Source organism: Nilaparvata lugens, chromosome 4, assembly GCF_014356525.2.
Source record: "Nilaparvata lugens isolate BPH chromosome 4, ASM1435652v1, whole genome shotgun sequence".
NCBI classification, from domain to species: Eukaryota; Metazoa; Arthropoda; class Insecta; order Hemiptera; family Delphacidae; genus Nilaparvata; species Nilaparvata lugens.
In genome coordinates, this window is record NC_052507.1 from 57896062 (window position 1) to 57915664 (window position 19603).

The following is a 19603-nucleotide window of genomic DNA, read 5'->3' on the forward strand; positions in this document are numbered from 1 at the left end:
TATCCAAAGAGCACATTTATGCAGGCAGACCCCGATCTACTAAGACTGTTGAGTTAGAAGAACAAGTTCTTAATGAAATTTAGAACATCCCGAGAAGAACACAAGAATTGTCATGCAGTTTAATGTCAATCAATCTATCATTTGGAGGATACTAAAAGAGCAACAATTACATCCATACCACCTCCAGAAAGTTCATACTCTATTGCCACGAGACTGTATTCACCGTGCTGGTATTTGCCGATGGTTTTTAGTAAAACTTGTTTACCCAAACTTTTTAACAACCGTTTTATTTACCGATGAGGCACACTTTACAAGAACAGCTATCGTTAACGTCCACAACTAACATATTTGGGCAGCTGAGAATCCTCATGCCCTCAATCCCAATCTATCGTGATTAATTTAACGAGAACCAATCGGAGAAGGTTTTTTTGAAAAGTAGGCTTCCCCGTTTGGTTCTCGAGAAATTAATCACGATTAAAATTTAACCGGCTTTTGTGCAACCGGACCTAAGTCATCATACTTCACATCACCTAAGCACAAGTCTAGTCAATTCAATAATTTATGCCAGTAATCATGCAACCAGAGTATGCTTGGCTGAGAACGTTATCAAGGATACCTATTGCCAAAATATAATTTATGTCAATCAAGACGTTCTTGAGAATAGCTTATATGATCTTGGTTTGTTCAGGTGTATTGATATTCAGAAAAATAAAAAGTTTTGAAATAGCATCATACATTATTATTATAAAATATCACAACTATTATTATCAACAAACGAACAATAGAAAATAGTTTGCAATATTATACAATATACATCTAACCATTTCTATGTAGCCAAGAGATCATTAGTCTCAAAAGTATCCCTATTAAAATCCAATGAATACAAAATATAATAATTTGTCTAAAATTAATAACACTCTTTTTATTTTGATCTTGAAATACTGAGAGCTAGCATAATCTCTTAGATTCGGTCAACAAGAATTATTCGATAACACTTTGTTCAATCCACTTGGAGATATTAGTTATTAGATGAAAATTATTATTATATTAGATTTGGGGTCTCTTATTCTATTGTTAGATTGAAACGAAATAAACATTCCGAGAATAGTATGCCTATTGAAATTTCTTATATAATGTCAAATAATAATGCGATATTATGAGTCATAAACATAATTTTCTATAGGTTTTGAACCAGAAAGATCAACACTATTTTGAAATGTATCAGATAAATATGGAGATAAATATTAATAATTAATTTACTAGTCAATCATCGTTCAATAAAATCAATCTTATAATCATTGTTTTTAATTAATATATTATTCAGTTTAATTTGATGTGTATCAACTAAAAATACAATAAAAAACATAATAACCCTTTCCTATGTTGCTAAAACCTGCATTGAAACTTAAGAAATGTAATTTCCCATATTATCATAAGTTTTGAATTCTGTCAACAGTGCAACATTACTATGGACCAGAGAATAGCTATATAAATATAAGTTAGCTACTATATTGACTATTCTATAAAATCACTTCACTTATACAGGTTTCTCTATTCAAATCAATAAAAACAAAATGAAACTTGTAGTAACCTTTTATTAAAACATTTTTGAAACGTTTATAATGTTTTTTAGAACTTAAAAATATTTTAATAAAAAGGTAGGTACTAAAAGTTTTATAATGTTTTTATTAATTTGGCTATTCTATAAATCTTTAAGTCTAGTATGTCTTATAATATTATATGGAATGAATTTCTCTCGATTCATCGATTTCATCGATTCATTATGTAATATCAACTTTCATCTATTGGAATGTCAATTTCTATAAATATGTCATACAAGAAGACTGTTTTATAATCTTGAATAGCCTAAATCAATACAGACGAACAAAAATGAGTAAATCTGTAATCCTTTGAAACTATCAAAACCCCATTTTTGCGATAGTAATTATTCCAACACAGATAAAATAATTATATCATTCAAAATCTATGAATTCAGGACTACTTTCTTGTATTTATAAAATATAATTATATTATTGTACAGTATTTATAGAATACAATTTGTATTGTTGTTTTATTTTATTGATTTTAAAGTGTACTATGATTCTATTTTATGAAAAAAAAATCATAATTATTATAAAATCATCATACAAGCCTGTACTTATAATTACAGTTATTTACAAGGAAGGATAAGAAGAACTCATTATTATATCACTTATTCATACAATAGATAATTATATAAAGTAATGAATTGAATTTTCTCAATAATCATTGAACTGGAATGTTCCAGAAACAAGGAAGTGATCATTCAAAAATCTTAAAATAAATATAATATCTATCAATAACGTAATCCAATAGGGCTATTTGAATGCTCAATTATAGAATATAAATAGGCTATAGTGGAATATAAAAATAATTATTCAAAATAATTGAATATAAATTTATATCATATCATCAAAATAATATAATATTAAACATTATTCAAAGATGACTGAAAAATAACAATTTTTCAACCTGAAATATGTACCTATCGGTTTCAAAATTGATACATTGATATTGTAACTCAAGTGTTATTCTAATATTGTTTCATATTATCACCTGGATAGTTATCAAGCATACATCAATTTTACAATACCGTACTCTCTTCAATGACTGATAATAATTATTACGGTACTCTAATTCTTATAGTAGTAAGTTTAAACGTCCCACTGCATAAGAATATTGGAGAATATCGAATAAAAAAGATCAAGAATAGAATTATATAAATAAAATTATATGAATAGAATTAAGTTCTAATCTAGATATGAATTTAGAATTGAGATGAGAATTTTATTTGATATTCTAAAGAGCAAAAGCCATTCATTATTCTCTATGAGAGGCACTAGAAGAGGAACTATAAGCTCTGCTCTTGGACGACTTTAGACTTAGAGTATCCTAATCTCCATTAAGCTTCTCTGAAAAATTGAATTGTTATCAAACTTGAACAATAAAGTACTTCAAGCCTTATTTTAGGTTGATTATAAAAATTATAATTTTTTAAAAATGATTATAAAATCAGCAGCACACCACATCACACACACACTTACAGAAAAGGCAAGCAGCACCAACTTCACATGAAGCTTTTTTTCTATATTATATTATTTTAGAAGATATTTAGACATTTGAATTTTCTGTTCATATTACACAGCTTTTCTTTAAAAGTACTCTTCTCTATTATTCGGATGATTAAAATTATACACTCTGTTTTGTTGATAATGAAAAAGAAATGGACTTTGAATTATCCTCCTCTGTTGAAATCTGAAATAATCAAAAACACAATCTTATTATAGTATTCCAAATGTACAGAGCATATACATGAACATAAACAACAAATCATTATAGGCTATATAGTTGGGGTTTTTTTCCTTGGATCAAAAAGCTTAATAAAGTGAGATGCTATTCAAATAAGAGTTACCAACTCAATATTCTTAAACAATTCAGGCCTATTTTAATTCTTAACATCATTTTCAATAAAAGTAGAAATTGCTCCCTATAAGGTATTGAACAAAAATGTAAATCACTCAATGCTTTCCAAATAAAATAAAAATGACAAGAGCGTATGAAATACATTTCCATTCCAGAGTGAATCTTGTATAAGAATAAAGTTGATTGAAACAAAGTTGAAAAATTATAAATAGGAAGTCTCAACATTATAAAGTATACAAAATGTGGAATACACAATTTAATTACCAATCTTTTTTGAAAACTAGTATGAAGAAAATATATCTATCTCTCAAACTCAGTATGGTATCAGAATATCTGAAGTTCATGTCTTCATGATAGTATTCTAGTGCAAGAGTGATCTCATAGAATAGATAGTTGAACTCAGAATATACACTGGAGCTCAGTATAACCCAAAAATACAGAATATTCCTGAATAAAGCAGTACCGGTACATCATCAGAACCTATAATAATCTATCAGATTGAACGGAATTTGGCAAACACATGAACACTTCACCTGTTTGTCAAGTTATGCTTAATATAATAAAACTTATAAGGACGAGAAAAAATTACGTCCAAAAATCGGTGTGTGTGTAAAGAGAAATACATTAACAACAGAGAAGAATAACATACAGAAACAATCAGAGAAGCCGTTTTTCAAAAAAGCAGTTTATCCAAAAAAGCCTCCTTTGATTAGTTCTCATGAGATTAATCACTGTTAAAATTTAACCGGCTTTTGTGCAACTGGGCTCATAACATGCAGAGTATTGACCCAGTAACAGCAACAGTCAGCTGATGTTGATGCAGCTTGATGAATTTCAGTCAGAAAATACAAAAGCCTGATCCTGACATATTAGATTCACATCATCTGATAGTCATAAACATTATCCAGAAAATGTTAGTTTTTTATTACAAAACACGAATTTAACTTTGTTTATTTTTAATTCACGTAGAATATTTACAAAATCTGGTATAATTCAGATCAAGCATTGAAAAGTCAATATCTATTTTTAAATAATTACAAAGAAAATGAATGGGTTTATTCAAAACTATTGAATAATTATATTCACTGTGATGGAAAATGCTGGAGATAGAAAGTTGTTGGTTAGTAAAATCCAGTATTATTTGCTAAAGAGAAATATTTGATTTTGAACAAGATTCTTTATTGAATGATTATTTTCCAATTGTAAACTATATTTGTACAGTACCATTCAAGCTTTGAAAAATAAATGATAGGCTTTTTTGTGATTGTGATTGAGTCACTTATTATGTTAGCCTACATTCAATTCATGTTTTTGGGACAGTTGAAGCAATCAAGGTGAATGAAGTTTTTTTTCGTTACTAAATTCTCGAATAATATAATACATTCAAACTGTGAAGAAGACACGAAACTTGTTATTGAATTTCTTCTCTTGTAATTTGAGACAGCTTCGAGTTCAAGAGAATTTAAGAATTTCAATTTGATAGGAGGAAGTTTTTTTTCTACTGTTTGCAAAGGCTATAATCATGTGAGCTACAACAACAAATGTTTGTAATTCACGAATGGTAAAATATCTAATTCAATCACTTTCTATTGTTACCTGATTCTACTATTTGGGACATTTGAAAAAGTACGCTGGAGAAATAAAAACATGGCGTTAAAAGAAATTGTTCCAGATAAAATTACTACTCAAGGATATCAATTTTATAGGGGCCAGTATATGGGGAAAGGTACTTTTGGGAAATGCTATGCCTTAACTAGGGTGGGGAGCAACGAGAGTGTTGCTGGCAAGTGCTTGTCCAAAAAAGTGATTAGTGATTTCAAAGTTGAACACAAAATCATGCAAGAAATCAACATCCATAAAAAACTAGATCACCGGAATGTTGTCAAGTTTTTCGGTTACACTGAAGACAGCAATTACATTTATTTGTTGCTTGAGCTATGCGCAAATCGGTCAATGTCTGAGCTGATCAAACGCAGAAAATGCATTACAGCTTTTGAGTCAAAGTATTACATGAAACAAATTGTTTGCGGAATCAAGTTTCTACACCAGAAAAACATAATCCACAGAGATTTAAAGCTGGGGAATTTGTTGATCAGCAGTACGATGACGGTAAAAATTGCCGATTTTGGATTGGCTGCAGTTTGTTTAGGGAAAACTAGAAGATTTTCAATGTGTGGCACTCCAAACTACATTGCTCCCGAAGTTCTATCTCAAAAAGGACACAGCTTTGAAGTCGATGTTTGGGCTACGGGTTGTATACTGTACTCACTTCTTGTGGGCACGCCGCCCTTCCAAACTCAATCCAAACAAGAAACCTACGATAAAATTTTGAAATGTAAATACACTATCCCGGCAATCGTCCCCAAATGCGCTGCGAATTTTATATCGATCACCTTGAAAGTTGATCCTCAACAACGTCCCAACATCGAAGAACTCTCAGCAAACCATTTTCTCACCATGGGATTCATCCCTGACTACCTACCGTCAACTTGTATCATAATGCCCCCCAGAACGCAAGCATTGGTAAATGCAGGAGACAGAAAGGTACACCCGCTGAAAGATGCTGATCAATCGGATTTGTCTACAAGGAGAATGAAGTTCACCGAGCAGGAACTGAGCGAAATGTTGGTGAAAATCAAAAACTGTCTGAAATTGATTGTGTTGAAGAGTGAGACAGAAATAGGTTGTGACGAAGATGCAGAAGATCCTCGATTGAGACCTTTTATTTGGGTAAATTCATGGACGGATTTCACACATGTGTATGGTTTCAGTTTCAAGTACAACGATAACACGGTAGGTATGCTATTCAACGACAATTCCACGATGGTCATGCTACCTAGCGGTAAGAACGGGTACTACATTCCCGAAGCGAACGAAACAGAGTACTACTTCAACGTGGATAAGATACCCAATGAACTCAACAAAAAACTGACAATAATGAACTCTTTGAGAAAATTTATGTTTGAAAATCTTAAAAACGCTTATGATAATAAGAACGCTGAGGAACAAGAGCCGTTTTCCATGGTGCCTGTTCTACATAAATATTTCACGTCGCAAGATTTGGTAGTTATGTACCTCTCAAACGCAACATTTCAAGTGAACTTCCTATACGATCACATAAAATTGATAATTTGCCCAGTTATGGATGCAGTTACTGTTCTCAACAATCACACTGATCAACTGAAAACGCTTCATTTGGATATTTTGAAAACGTATGGATGCAGTCGTATGCTGCACAAAAAATTGAAGGAAATTTTACCGATTATAGATAAAATGTTACAGAGCTAGAACTTTAGGTAAACTCATCCAATGATAATTCATACTTTTTTGTTTTCAAATAGTTTTTAAATGTGTTTGAAACGGATTGAACGTTGAGCCGTCATTTAAGTGCATAAAAGAATTGTTTTATCTTCAATTTTTTCAAGATTTGTTTAGAAGCGTTATTCTATAGTTGATTAGTCTTTTATTTTATGAAGAAATAAGTCAAATATGTTATGTTGAGACATCAATATTTTGTCATTGTCATTGGAGTACATCAGTACCAATAATTTTATTATAACTGATATTTTAACATTTACCATGGAGTTTCAAAAGATTAAACCTATTTCATTGTATTTTATCAGAGTTTTTCATTTCTTAGACCTACATTTAGATTCAACTAGTTCATGCTTAGTTATACTGGCAGCCAGTGCTTGTCATTATGTAATAACTTTGTCAATACTCTTTTACTCTGCCAATAACTTTTATTTAGTCAGATTATTGGTGAATGTAAATTGGTGGAAATTGAGGATAATGTAAAGCACTGATGGCTGTCATTAGTTTTCCGTCTCCACTCCCCCATCCATTAATCTACGAATCACTTTTATTAAATTATTTTAATTTTCATCTCACTTTGTCCCAATAATAATATAGTATTATACTTAGATCACTGTAATAGTTTTCTCGTTCTTAGACGGCGATTGCCCATTTGGCCTATGATATTTGAATTCTGAAATATTTAACTCTCTCACAAGCACAATGAGAAATTTATAATCAATATAATATTATCATGTTCTATATAAATGACAGTCATCTGTGTAGAATGAATAAGAAAATATAAATTGCTACAATTGAACAGAGTTCCAAAAATACCTAAGACAATAATAATAATATTACCGTATCAATATAAGGATCCTTATTATTTTTTTGGGTCAAGAATGAGTATCACGAGTTTACTCATAATCTCTAATGATTCTGATTGGTCAGATTTCAAATAGGCCTATAGATATCATACCTAATCATTTGAAGTTTGTCCATACACTGAGATATACCCAGACATCCTCTCAACCCGCATTCTCTGGGCGAAATCCAATAGACGAATCTGAAAAAACAGTTATATTGTAGGAGAATATTCATTCATTAGATCAATATAGTCAATAGCAATCAAAAGAGAATTATACATATTTTTTGAAATAATAAGATAGAAGTGAATATTTGAGAATACCAATCTATATATAGATATCGAATTGGGGTTTATCAATTTCATTAATCAAAGATATTGTATAGAAACTGTATTCATTATAAAGATATCCCTTACACAATAAATTACATTATTACAAATGAATGATGTGGAACTATATAAAGTAACTTCTAGCTATGACTGTTCCAAATGCCCTAAAAGGGACCAAGGCAGGCTAGATGTTTAGTAAGTCGTCAACTGGCGCGATACCACGCCGCACGAGGGTCCCGGGCAGGTCCGTCTGGTGCGAGAGCAGGCCGGCAGGGGCTCAAATCAATGGTTCGCAGTCTCCACTCTGGTTTACCCGGGCTACGGAGAGGGCTGACCGGGTGATCTACTAGCCAGAGGTCGTGCCGAATCTCCACCGGGAGGACCTCCTCGACCACTTCCTCATTTAGAAGGGGCCTTCGGTCAAACCCCAGGCAGGCAGGGTCGTAGGCTTCCGCTGCACACACTCCGATGTCGGTTCGGCACCCAACCCGCGCATCCAGAACCGCGCACCAGTTGTTAGGCTGGGGCGCTAAGTCTTGGGGCGCAGCTGGCGCGGCGGTGTACAGCCTCAGCCTCTCCTCCACCTAGCGAAGCCGACGTAGGGCCCTCCTCTTCTGGATTCGGCGGCCGGCTCGGTTCCTCCTAGGCATCGGCTGGGTAGTAGACAAGGAAGACACCTCAGGTTGCAGTTAGTCTCGCCGTGGTTCCCTCATTGGCCTGCTCGCTGCTCTGCTCCTGGTCTCGGTAGTGGTCTCGGCTGGTAGTGGTCTCTGGTAGTGGTCTCGGCTGGTGGTCTCTTCTTGCTCTTCAGTGGAAGGCTGCTAGTGAGCAAGTGCTATCGAGGGTAGCTGAGTAGCCCCCTTTTATTCACAGTCCCCGAGTTCACCTGCGCTGCTATTGGCCGGCGGTGCTCGGCCAATAGAAACGCAGGAACGGGTGGCGGCGACTGAGGCACACCCTGGTGGCGGGTGGGTCAACCACTCATTTGGTTGATACGTGGCGTGGGGAGCAGAGCAGAGCGGCAGGCTGAAAGGTAGCGAACGCGAGGGAGATATCAATTCCCCCCCCCCGTTTGAGGTAGCCACAGCGAGAATTTATTGATTGCAAAAAACAAGATACAATGTTTACAAAATATACAAAAGTGCCATTGGGCGATAATTTTACAGAAGTGAGACCAGAAGGGTCTCCCCCAACAGGTGGGTTGTGGTCAATAATTACAGAAATAAGACCAGAAGGGTCTCCCCCAACAGGTGGGTTGTTATTCCAAGAGATGTTGCTGGTCGGTGGTTGGAGCCGGGCGTAGTTGAGTCTCAAACACCTTGATGGTCTCGTTGTCACGGGTGATCCAGTGGACAGCTCCTTGGTTCTGGGCGACCGTATATGGTCCCTTCCATCTGGGTGCTAGGCCCGCATGGAATTTCTGAGCCTTGTTTGAGAGTTGATGATTCCGTGTGAGCACCTGGTCGCCGATCTGGTAACGAGGCTGTGTCTCGGCTATCGGGTCTCCCTTCCTATTGAGATAATTTTCTTGGTTCAACACGGCTTCGCGTTGGATTGCGGTTAGCGTGTGTAGACGCTGGTTAATATGGTCTTTGTGCGGTTCGAGTTGATTTTGGGCCAGTGGCTCCATTCCCCTGGCCGTGGAAGGGTTTGGCCAAACAGGATTTGACTGGGGCTGTATCTTGTTGCCGTGTTCTGTCGATTTCGCAGGGTGAATAGCACGGATGGTAGTTGGTTCTCCCATTCTTGGTGTTGTTCTTGTAGGCGGATCCGTAGTCCCTTCTTGAGTTCCTGGTTCCTTCTCTCGGTAGGGTTGGCTCGGGGGTGATAAATTGGCGTGGTGTAGTGTAAGACTCCCCATTTGAGGCAGAGTTCGTTCCATAGTTCCCCCGTAAACTGAGTGCCATTGTCGGAGAGTAGGATATTTGGGTATCCCCATCTGGGAAACAGGTGCGTATCCATCGTGCGGCCAATCGTGTTGGCGTCGCCGTGAGGCAGCTGGTAGGCTTCTATCCACCTGGAGAAAGAATCAGTGATGACCAATATGAATCGATTTCTTCGCTTGGAGAGTGGGTAGGGGCCCATCAGATCGAGACATACGGTTTCCCATGGTCTAGTAGACCGTCGCGGTCGTTGCGTAGGTTCGTGATTCCGGTTGTACGCTTTTGAGCAGCTACACAGCAGGCAATTTTGTACCTATGCGGTTATCTGCGCCTTCATACAGGGCCAAGTGTAGTATGTAGTGATGTTTGGTAGGTTTCGGCGTAGCCTGGATGTCCCATTAGATCATTGTCGTGATAGCGGAACAGTAGCCGGGTGCGAAAGTTGGGCGGTATGACTATTTGCCAACCGTCACGTGTCTTCTTCTCCCAGAGTCGGTTGTGTAGGCGGTAATGGTGAGGAATACTTGATCAGTTCCGGTTGATCCTCCAACGGTCGGGGTTCGATCTCCATCCATCGTTGCACCTGCCCGTTGATCTGGTCGTCTGTGGCCTGTGCTTTCCGAATCTCTTCTAACAGTTCAGTTTCAGTTGCGATGCTTGCTAGCGTAGCGGGTTCACTGGTGACTGGCAGGATGTTGGGAGGCATGGTTCGTTCTAGTTGTTGACTGGTCTCCTCAACTTTTTCGTTGTCGGGTTGCCGTGACAGTGCATTGGCGAACTGATTCTCTTTACCCGGGCAGTGTTCTAGGGTGAAGTCAAATTCTTGTAGGAGCAGGGCCCATCGAGTGAGTTTGGCGCGGCTGTCCTTTGCAGTTTGTAACCAGGTTATCACCTTATTGTCGGTACGGAGTATGAATGGCCTGCCTTCCAGGTAAGGGCGATATCGCTTCATGGCCCAGACAACCGCAAGGCACTCTTGTTCATTACTGTGATACTGTTGTTCCGTGTGGTTCAGCTTGGCACTGGCGTATGCAATCACCTTACGATCATTGTTGATTTCTTGGTATAAGACAGCCCCGATACCGACCTTGCTGGCGTCTGTCTGTAGGATGAAGGTCTGGGAGAAATCTGGTCAACAGAGTGGTTGGATGTTGGCGGTCAATGCTTGTAGGCGGCGGAAAGCTGTCTCTTCTGTTGGTGACCATTTCCATCGCGTCTTCGTGCTAAGTAGCTCAGACAGAGGCGCACAAACGTCAGCGGCGTTGGGTAAAAATTCTCGTAGCCAGCCGACTACTCCGAGAAATTCTCGCAGTTTCTTTCTGGTGGTGGGTGGTTGGGCAGAAGTCACAGCTAGGATAGCCTGCGGTTTTGCTTGGTTGCCCTCGGAGGTGATTATGTGACCGAGGTATTCAAGTTGCTTGCGGCCGATCTGGCATTTTGCTGCTGAGACAGAGAGATTGTATAGATTTAACCGTTCAAACACTTTGGCTAAGTAGAGTAAGTGTTCTTCCCAGGTAACCGAGTACACAATGATGTCATCGAGATAAGCGTAGCAGAACTTGTCGACGTATCCACTCAGTACCTTGTTCATCATGGATTGGAAGCAGCTGGGTGCATTTCGTAGGCCGAAAGGCATGACCTTAAATTGTAGCTTTTCACAGTAGGGAGTGGTGAAGGCCGTGTAAGATCGAGACTGGGGTGCGAGTGGTACCTGCCAGTATCCCATCCGTAGGTCGAGTGAGCTGAATATTTTTGAAGTTCCCAGGCTTCGAATGACGTCCTGTAGGGTCATCTGCGGTGCCGTGGCTGGAACGGTGATGGAATTCAGCCATCGGTAATCAATGCAGAACCGTGATGTGCCGTCCTTCTTGGGGACAACGACGATTGGAGAGTTGTAAGGCAAATCACTGGCTTGTACCAGGTTGCGTTCCTTGAGGGCGGCAACTTCAGACTCGATAATTTGCAGTTTCTCCCATGAGTATCGGTAAGGCCGCTGGCTGTGTATTTCTGAGCTGTTGAGTTGAATTGTCATGGTGGCGGCCGTGGTGATGGAGGGTGGCATCTGCTCCATGAACAATTTTGCGTGTTGTTGCAGTAATACTGTTAACCGTCGGTGCTGGTCGCTGGGCTTGTCTTCTAGTAACTTGTCAACCAGGTGAGTGTCCATCTCTACTGAGACTGGTGGTTGCGCTATCCAGAAGATCGTATCTCGCTGCGTATTGCCGTAGATTAGCCTGTCTTGCTCAAAGTCAAGCACTGCCTTATTCTCCCGAAACCATGGTTGTCCCAAGATGATGTCTTCGCGTAGGTCAGGTAGACCTAGGAAGGGAATATTTTGAATGTGCTGTTGGATCTGGAGTTCCAGATGTCCTTGTATGGCCGTTTCGCAGCTAGTGGGACGGTTGGCCAGCAGTACAGGTAGCTTCAGCGGTTGGATCTGTGTACCGTGGTCGAGGTGGGCAGCTCTCACGAAGTTGTGCGTGGCGGCTGAATCGAGTAGAGTGTGTAGTTGTTTACCCGCGAGGATGACAGGGATCTGGGGTAGAGTCTGTCCGTCTATCTGGATCACGGCTAGGTTCGGTGCTTGGCTGGGCGGAGGGCTGGTGATGTGGTTGTTGACTACTGGGGCGGCAGTGTTGGTGACCTTGTTGGTGACTGCGGCCAGGGCAGTGTTGGTGACCTGGTGGCTGACTGCGGCTGGGGCAGTGTTGGTGACTGGCTGGTTGACTGCGGCTGGGTCAGTGTTGGTGACCTGGTGGCTGACTGCGGCTGGGGCCGTGTTGGTGACCTGGTCGTCGACTGCGGCAAGGGCAGTGTTGGTGACTCCGTCCATGACAGCGATCCCGGTAGGTGGCGTGTGTGTGTGGGTCACAGTTGCATGTTCCTCACCAGGCTGGTGGTCGATGACGCGCTAATCGTCGGTTGATGATGCTGTCCTCTCGCGGGCCAGTAGTGCCGCGCCTGCTGGGTGCTGTGGAGAGTCTCTGTCAGCCGGGAAGAGCAAGGGGTCTTCGGTGACATTGGAAGGAGACTTAGCGACGCTAGCAGGGTCTACGGTGGCGTGACGGGTAGGCAATCGATCCGTTGTGAGTAAGACGGTCATGAGTGATGGCTGGGTGGTTCACGTGCAAGGGTGTGCCGGACGCGGTTGCTGTTGTGAGACGGTGACCCAGGTGACGACTGGTACTGGGTCATTCTTGATAGCCCGTGGAGATGCGGCTGCTAGGTACCGTGGAGAGTCTCCGTCAGCCGAGAAGAGCGAGGGGTCTTCAGTGACGTTGGAAGGAGGCTTGGTGACACTGGCAGGATCCATGGTGGCGTGACCAAGGAATGACTGGCTGGCCGGTTCGGTGACGGTTATCGCTTGTAGTTGGGGTGGTGACCTGCGAGGCTGGCGCTGCGGGTCTTGCACCTCATCGTTAGTGTAGTGGACTCCTACTTTCCGTGCTGGAGGGGTGGAGTCCGAGTCTCTCCAGTATCGCCGTTTCCCTGCCGTTTCTTTGCGAGTTCTGGGCAGACGCGATGAAAATGCTTGGCCGGGCAGTAATGACACTGAGGAAGCTTGTTGTAGTTGAACCTCGGCGGCGGCTCTCGATGGGGTGGCCCTGTGGGTGCCGTGGGTTGAGGCGGCTTATATTTTGGTCGACTGTTGAGGTCGGTTTCCAGGTCGTTGGCGATCATGATCAGCTCTTCGTAGTTCGTGGGACGAGCAGCTCGAACTAGGGTGCGAAGCTTGGAACTCAGCTGACTGATGAGCAGGGCGATCACCTTGTCTTCAGCCAGGTTGGTTCCTAAGCGCTGCTGTAGTTGGAGCTTCTGACAGATGAATCGCTCCACTGGCTGGTTCGGTTTGTGGGTGGTGCCATAAAATTCCGGTGAGCGGCTGCGATTTTATGGGCTCCCGAGAAACGGGCCTGATGTCGTCACAGAACTGTTCCCAGGTGGTGACGAATTCTCCGTAGTCTCTCCACCAGGCGGCGGCGTCGTCTTGTAGTTGCGCTTTTAGAAGCATGACCCAGGTATAGCTGGGAATGTGGTGACCCTGTAGCAGCTCGGTGCACTGTCGCATGAAGGTGATGGGGTCTTCATGGAGCTTGCCGCGGAAGAACGGTAGCAGGGTCGCTATGCTGGTCAGCTGGCTGAGGTTGCCGGTGTAGCTGATGGCTGGAGCCGGTAAGTTGGCCATGTTGCTGGTTGCGGTAGCGGCGTGACTAGAGGTTGATGGTGGAGCAGGCAGGTTGACGGTCAGCGTGCTGGGTTGCAGGGTGGTTGGTCGAGCAGGCTCGCTGGTGAAGGCGGGTGGCTGCGTTGCCCCGGTTTTGCTGGTGGAAGCGGGCGGCTGCGTCGTGCTGCTGTCGGTTTGACCGGTGGTCTGTGCAGGCCAGCCGGCGAATGTAGACTCGGTGTGCTGGCTGGTTGACTGCATCGAATCTTCGGTGGTCGTATCTCCACTGTCTCCGGCTCCGGTTCTAGTCGTTACCATGTTCAGGTGTTATGGGCGCCACTGGGAAATTGCCTGTTTCCAGACAGGTATTCTGAATTGAAAGATTCAGAGACACATTTTGTTGAAAGAAAATAAGTTTGAATTTTTTGTGTGAAAAATTCAAGACATACATTTAGATGAAAAATTCAAGACATACATTTAGTTGAAAATTTAGGTTGACATTTTGTTTGAAAAAAAAGTTTTGACAGTGGTAACGGGTTACTGTATCTCCATACAGTGAGTGGCCCCACGTTAGCAGGCGCCAATAATTGATATGGCGGAAGGTGTGGCTCGTTCATCAATTGGGCTAGTCAGTCGTGTCGAGCGAGGGGTTTGTTACCACTGTCTGAAAAAAATGGCTATTGGTGGCCCTGAAAAGGGCCAAGTTTGTTGCTGGTGGCCCTGAAAAGGGACCAAGATTGTTGCTGGTGGCCCTAAAAGGGACCAAGGCAGGCTAGATGTTTAGTAGTCGTCAACTGGCGCGATACCACGCCGCGCAAGGGTCCCGGGCAGGTCCGTCTGGTGTGAGAGCAGGCCGGCAGGGGCTCAAATCAATGGTTCGCAGTCTCCACTCTGGTTTACCCGGGCTACGGAGAGAGCTGACCGGGTGATCTACTAGCCAGAGGTCGTGCCGAATCTCCGCCGGGAGGACCTCCTCGACCACTTCCTCGTTTAGAAGGGGCCTTCGGCCAAACCCCGGGCAGGCAGGGTCGTAGGCTTCCGCTGCACACACTCTGATGTCAGTTCGGCACCCAACCCACGCATCCAGAACCGCGCGCCAGTTGTTAGGCTGGGGCGCTAAGTCTTGGGGCGCAGCTGGCGCGGCGGTGTACAGCCTCAGCCTGTCCTCCACCTGGCGAACCCGACGTAGGGCCCTCCTCTTCTGGATTCGGCGGCCTGCTTGGTTCCTCCTAGGCATCGGCTGGGTAGTAGACAAGGAAGACACCTCAGGTTGCGGTTAGTCTCGCCGTGGTTCCCTCATTGGCCTGCTCGCTGCTCTGCTCCTGGTCTCGGTAGTGGTCTCGGCTGGTAGTGGTCTCTGGTAGTGGTCTCGGCTGGTGGTCTCTTCTGGCTCTTCAGTGGAAGGCTGCTAGTGAGCAAGTGCTATCGAGGGTAGCTGAGTAGCCCCCTTTTATTCACAGTCCCCGAGTTCACCTGCGCTGCTATTGGCCGGCGGTGCTCGGCCAATAGAAACGCAGGAACGGGTGGCGGCGACTGAGGCGCACCCTGGTGGCGGGTGGGTCAACCACTCATTTGGTTGATGCATGGCGTGGGGAGCAGAGCGGAGCGGCAGGCTGAAAGGTAGCGAACGCGAGGGAGGTATCATATTATTACAAATGAATGATGTGGAACTATATAAAGTAACTTCTAGCTATGACTGTTCCAAATGACCTACTCATATAGGCCTACTGTATTTGATTTTATTAATGTAAACCAATATTATAAATGTATTCTCTCATATAAACCAACTCAGTAAGGGCTGTTACTAATATTTGAGATACTTGGGAAGGTTATTGGACTTAGTGGGCTTGGGGGGGGGGGCACTCCTGTTTATCACTATACAGAGTGAATAATGATCCACGATGAGTAGTGTGTCTTTGAACACGAGAACTTCTTCCAGTTTGAATTCTTCAGAACCTACTCTTAACACTTGCAGAACTATCCTTACAATAATACTCAAGAGCCTTTTATCAATAATAATTATTATAATTATCAATAATCATTGATAATTGGATAATTATTGAGAACTAAACTTCTATTACTCAATACTCAAAACTCTAAAACATTGAACCGGCCTTTATAATATGTCCACCCTTGAGTTATCACCTGAACAATATTAGAGTACGTCCAGAACTCCAAATAGGGATAAATTAGGATTGGGTTATTGTAGTGGTATGCTTTCAATATTCTCAATGAAATCATTTTAAATATAAAGTAAGAGGTCAACTCACCCACTAATCCAATAAATTATTTTTTGTTGACACTGCTTTCTTGTATCAATATATTACGGTCGTTCGGTATCTTTTGTCAACCTTGAAGTTACCATTAAGAGAATGATTATTGATGATTGAATATATTCATAAATAATTATTGACAACCAAGCCTCTTTTTTCTAATACTCCATACTCGAGAACTTCAAATACTTTATAATATTTCCACCCTTCAATAATTATCACCTCTCTCAATGATCAAAATGCTGTACAAACCTGTCGTTCCCTATTGGTGATATTATGGCACTCGACTAGTACAAGGTACATGAACATGTTGAGACTGTCTGGCGCCTCTCTGTGGTAGAAACTGATTCTGGCCAACCCCAACTCATCCGGCAGGTACATGTAGATATGGCGGGCTCCCGTCCAGTCTTTCCAGCTATCCACCATTACCTGAAATTGCAGAAATACATTCAACAGTTGAGATTGAGAAGATATCATTTTATCCTACAAAACTTTTATCCTGCTAAAAGTTTCGAAGACATCTGGGTGAGACACCAATTCATTTGATTATGGAAAGAAATATTTAAATTTGAATTAATTGTGATATCAATTCATTTGAGTATTTACATTATTCAAAGCAAAACGCCATATTTGTGACAATGCAGACTGAAATATTGAAGCTCACTCCTTACCCATTATTTGTCACATAGTAATAAATTTAAATTACGTATCATGACTATAATCTATTACAGTCTGAATAAAGTAGGAAGTCTGGGAGCGAATCCACAGCAGCAACCAGACGGAGAAAAATCAAACGCCTGCATGCAGACGTGCATGAGAAGATATGAATGGAAACAGACGAACGTCTGTTACATTCAGCATTCAAGCACCTGAGAAGGGATTTTTACTTCGTCTGTCTGCTGCTGTGTGTGTTCGCTCCAAATTGTCAGCTATGGCCTTTCTAAAAAATATGAATTTTCTCTAAATCTTTAAATTTTATGAAGCTTTATATAATGATGAATAAAATTTGTTAATTGTTTCGTTGAGGAATATGCTCACATAAGCTCTGTGCAGACTTGATCATAGGTCAAGATCATAGATAGCTATGAAAGGAAAAGTGATAGGAGATATAGATAGAGTAGTAACAGTATACACTTCAATTGATTGGTTAATTAGGTTGAACAGTCAATTACAGGTGGGCTCCAAACCACTAGAAAGATGTTTCTAAGCTCAAGACTGTCTGTAAGCGGAGTTTGCTTTTAGCAAGCGGATTTCGAGCGGACATATAAGCAGTGGAGTTCGCGTGGCGCGTATCTTGTACGCTGTTTATCTCAATATGCAATTATTTGTACTGAGACATTTGAATAGTAGTTCATTATTCAAAGCTCGATTGTTCAATTACTCGATTATTTAATTGATAAGTTACTTCAATTATTGAAATTGGTAATGATGAATATTTATTTCAATCCGAATAATTCCATTTCCATTAATGTTGAATTTATTATCATACAGGCTGATTCATCCTATTCAATATTGATTACTTATTATAAAAATACATTGATATATTCATTTATTCAATGATGCACAATTATATTAATACTTATCATGTATCATGACTCTATCCGATAGCACAGGGATAATTTTATTATTATTGCAATTCCCCCGATCTCCAATAACTATCGTGCTCTGACAATATATCATCTGCATTCCTTTATTGAAAAGCAATTATAGGAAAAAAAACTTTTGCGGTACAAGTTTCCAAGTGAGATTCCACTTATTTTGAAAATTTCTCAGGTAATTCAGTCTATTCATTGAGTTAAAACTGAGATGCTTATATTATTAAGTAATTGAAAATAATGAAGAAAGTTCATGTAATCATCATTTCAAGTAAGAACTAATTAGCTGATGAAAATGGTATGATGAAGACTATGATGAGTCCAGTACTACCTAACCAGAAATACCTGAAAAAGATGAGTATAGGTAGGAAGATGGATGAATTAGTAGTTTTTCTAGAATACCTGATCGAAATTTTTATCTAGGCTTTTGAAGCCAAGTAATATGTAGCCAATGTGTGCCGAAGGAATGACATGTGATCCTCCATTTTGTATTTGGCATCCCTCTGGTTTGATGCTTCTCACTTCTCTATAGACACCTGCAAATATCACTCATAATTATCATTTATTCGGAAAATATAAAATAATAGCAATCTCAAGTTTTTTTCCAGCAATTAGATAAATAAAATCAAACATCCACACCTACTCCCATGTTGGAAATTCTTAATGTTAGCATTCACAGCTTCATAAAACAAAGAATAGTGAGTTGGAATGTCTTTCGTAATAATACCTTTCTATATTTTTTCCTAAGGCCAGATTCACGTTAGTCAGTAGGTACCTACCTCACTCCAACAATAAGCTAAAATTGCAACCGTTTTGTCTGTCATTAGACAAATCAGATAGCTCTACCCTTTTCTACTTCTGCACTGTTGCCGAATACTTTTTTGCTATGAAGAAAAAAATGAACTATCAAAACATGCTATCTCAAAATTGTTTATCAGTTCATGAGAAAATATATTTTCTAGACGAATAAAACTTATTTGATCATTATCAATAATTTGATACATCAGAAAAACCGGAATTTTCTCTTAAGAAGGCAATTGGTAACGCAGAGAATCGGAAGCCTTGAATCACCAATGAACTAATTATCTAAGAAGACATTAATTCTCTTGCTGGATGGTTGTTTTGTGATATTTTAGACATTTTTCTTTTGAATTTAAAGCTTTTATTGGTGAACGGTATACATTTGTAATTAAAGTTGATAGAAGATTCCCCACTGAAGGGATTCTCAAGGCAATGCATCCTTTTCAACAACTGTATAATTTGAGATTTATGATCATTTACATTAAAACAAACATTCACAAATATGTTTGAACTTATATTGATATTGAAGTATTTTAGCTCACTTCAGCAACTTGAACTCTCTGAGCAATGTTATAATCTTGATTTCCCAACAACAAAACGGAAATGGATCAACGATCTCAGTCGTGAATAAATTCATTTTTTTCAGGTCATTCTGTTCTTGGAATCCGTAAGCGAATAGGTCTATATATACTCTTGGAATCCGTAAGCGGTCATATATAAACTAATTATTACGCAATAGGATGAATGATAAGTTGAAAACTATCAGCAGAAACCTTGATGCAGAACGAAGTCTTCTCCCAAAGTGTGTTCATCTGAAAGACATGTCTTCAACGACTCTCTGTCTTCGGAAAAATGTACCACTGGAAACAGTACTGAAAAAATAATAGAAATATATTATTGTCTGTACTCACATATGATAACTCATAAATTTCTGA

The 19603-nt window shown here is 40.4% G+C and overlaps 2 protein-coding genes across 4 annotated transcripts in view; one reads left to right on the top strand and one right to left on the bottom strand.

Moving 5' to 3' along the window:
* Positions 1 to 716: 716 nt before the first annotated feature.
* The window catches only part of LOC111051408, a 97498-nt gene continuing 78611 nt past the window's right edge, over positions 717 to 19603 (bottom strand). For all 3 annotated transcript variants that reach the window (XM_039425965.1, XM_039425967.1, XM_039425966.1), the window contains 5 exons: positions 19442 to 19540; positions 18270 to 18403; positions 16525 to 16701; positions 7736 to 7822; positions 717 to 3294 (listed from right to left, as the gene is read on the bottom strand). In XM_039425965.1, coding sequence (XP_039281899.1) covers positions 7736 to 7822; positions 16525 to 16701; positions 18270 to 18403; positions 19442 to 19540 — 497 coding nt within the window. In that variant the 3' untranslated portion in view covers positions 717 to 3294. The remainder of the gene's footprint in view (positions 3295 to 7735; positions 7823 to 16524; positions 16702 to 18269; positions 18404 to 19441; positions 19541 to 19603) is intronic.
* LOC111051407 (serine/threonine-protein kinase PLK1) lies at positions 4305 to 7074 on the top strand. Its single transcript, XM_022337922.2, has one exon. It carries the CDS (start codon positions 5110 to 5112, stop codon positions 6748 to 6750), a length of 1641 nt encoding a protein of 546 aa, XP_022193614.2. The 5' UTR covers positions 4305 to 5109; the 3' UTR covers positions 6751 to 7074.

What these genes read in the sequence shown, in the direction of transcription:
- LOC111051407 (XM_022337922.2), top strand. Translation starts at nt 5,110, where the DNA reads ATGGCGTTAAAAGAAATTGTTCCAGATAAAATTACTACTCAAGGATAT.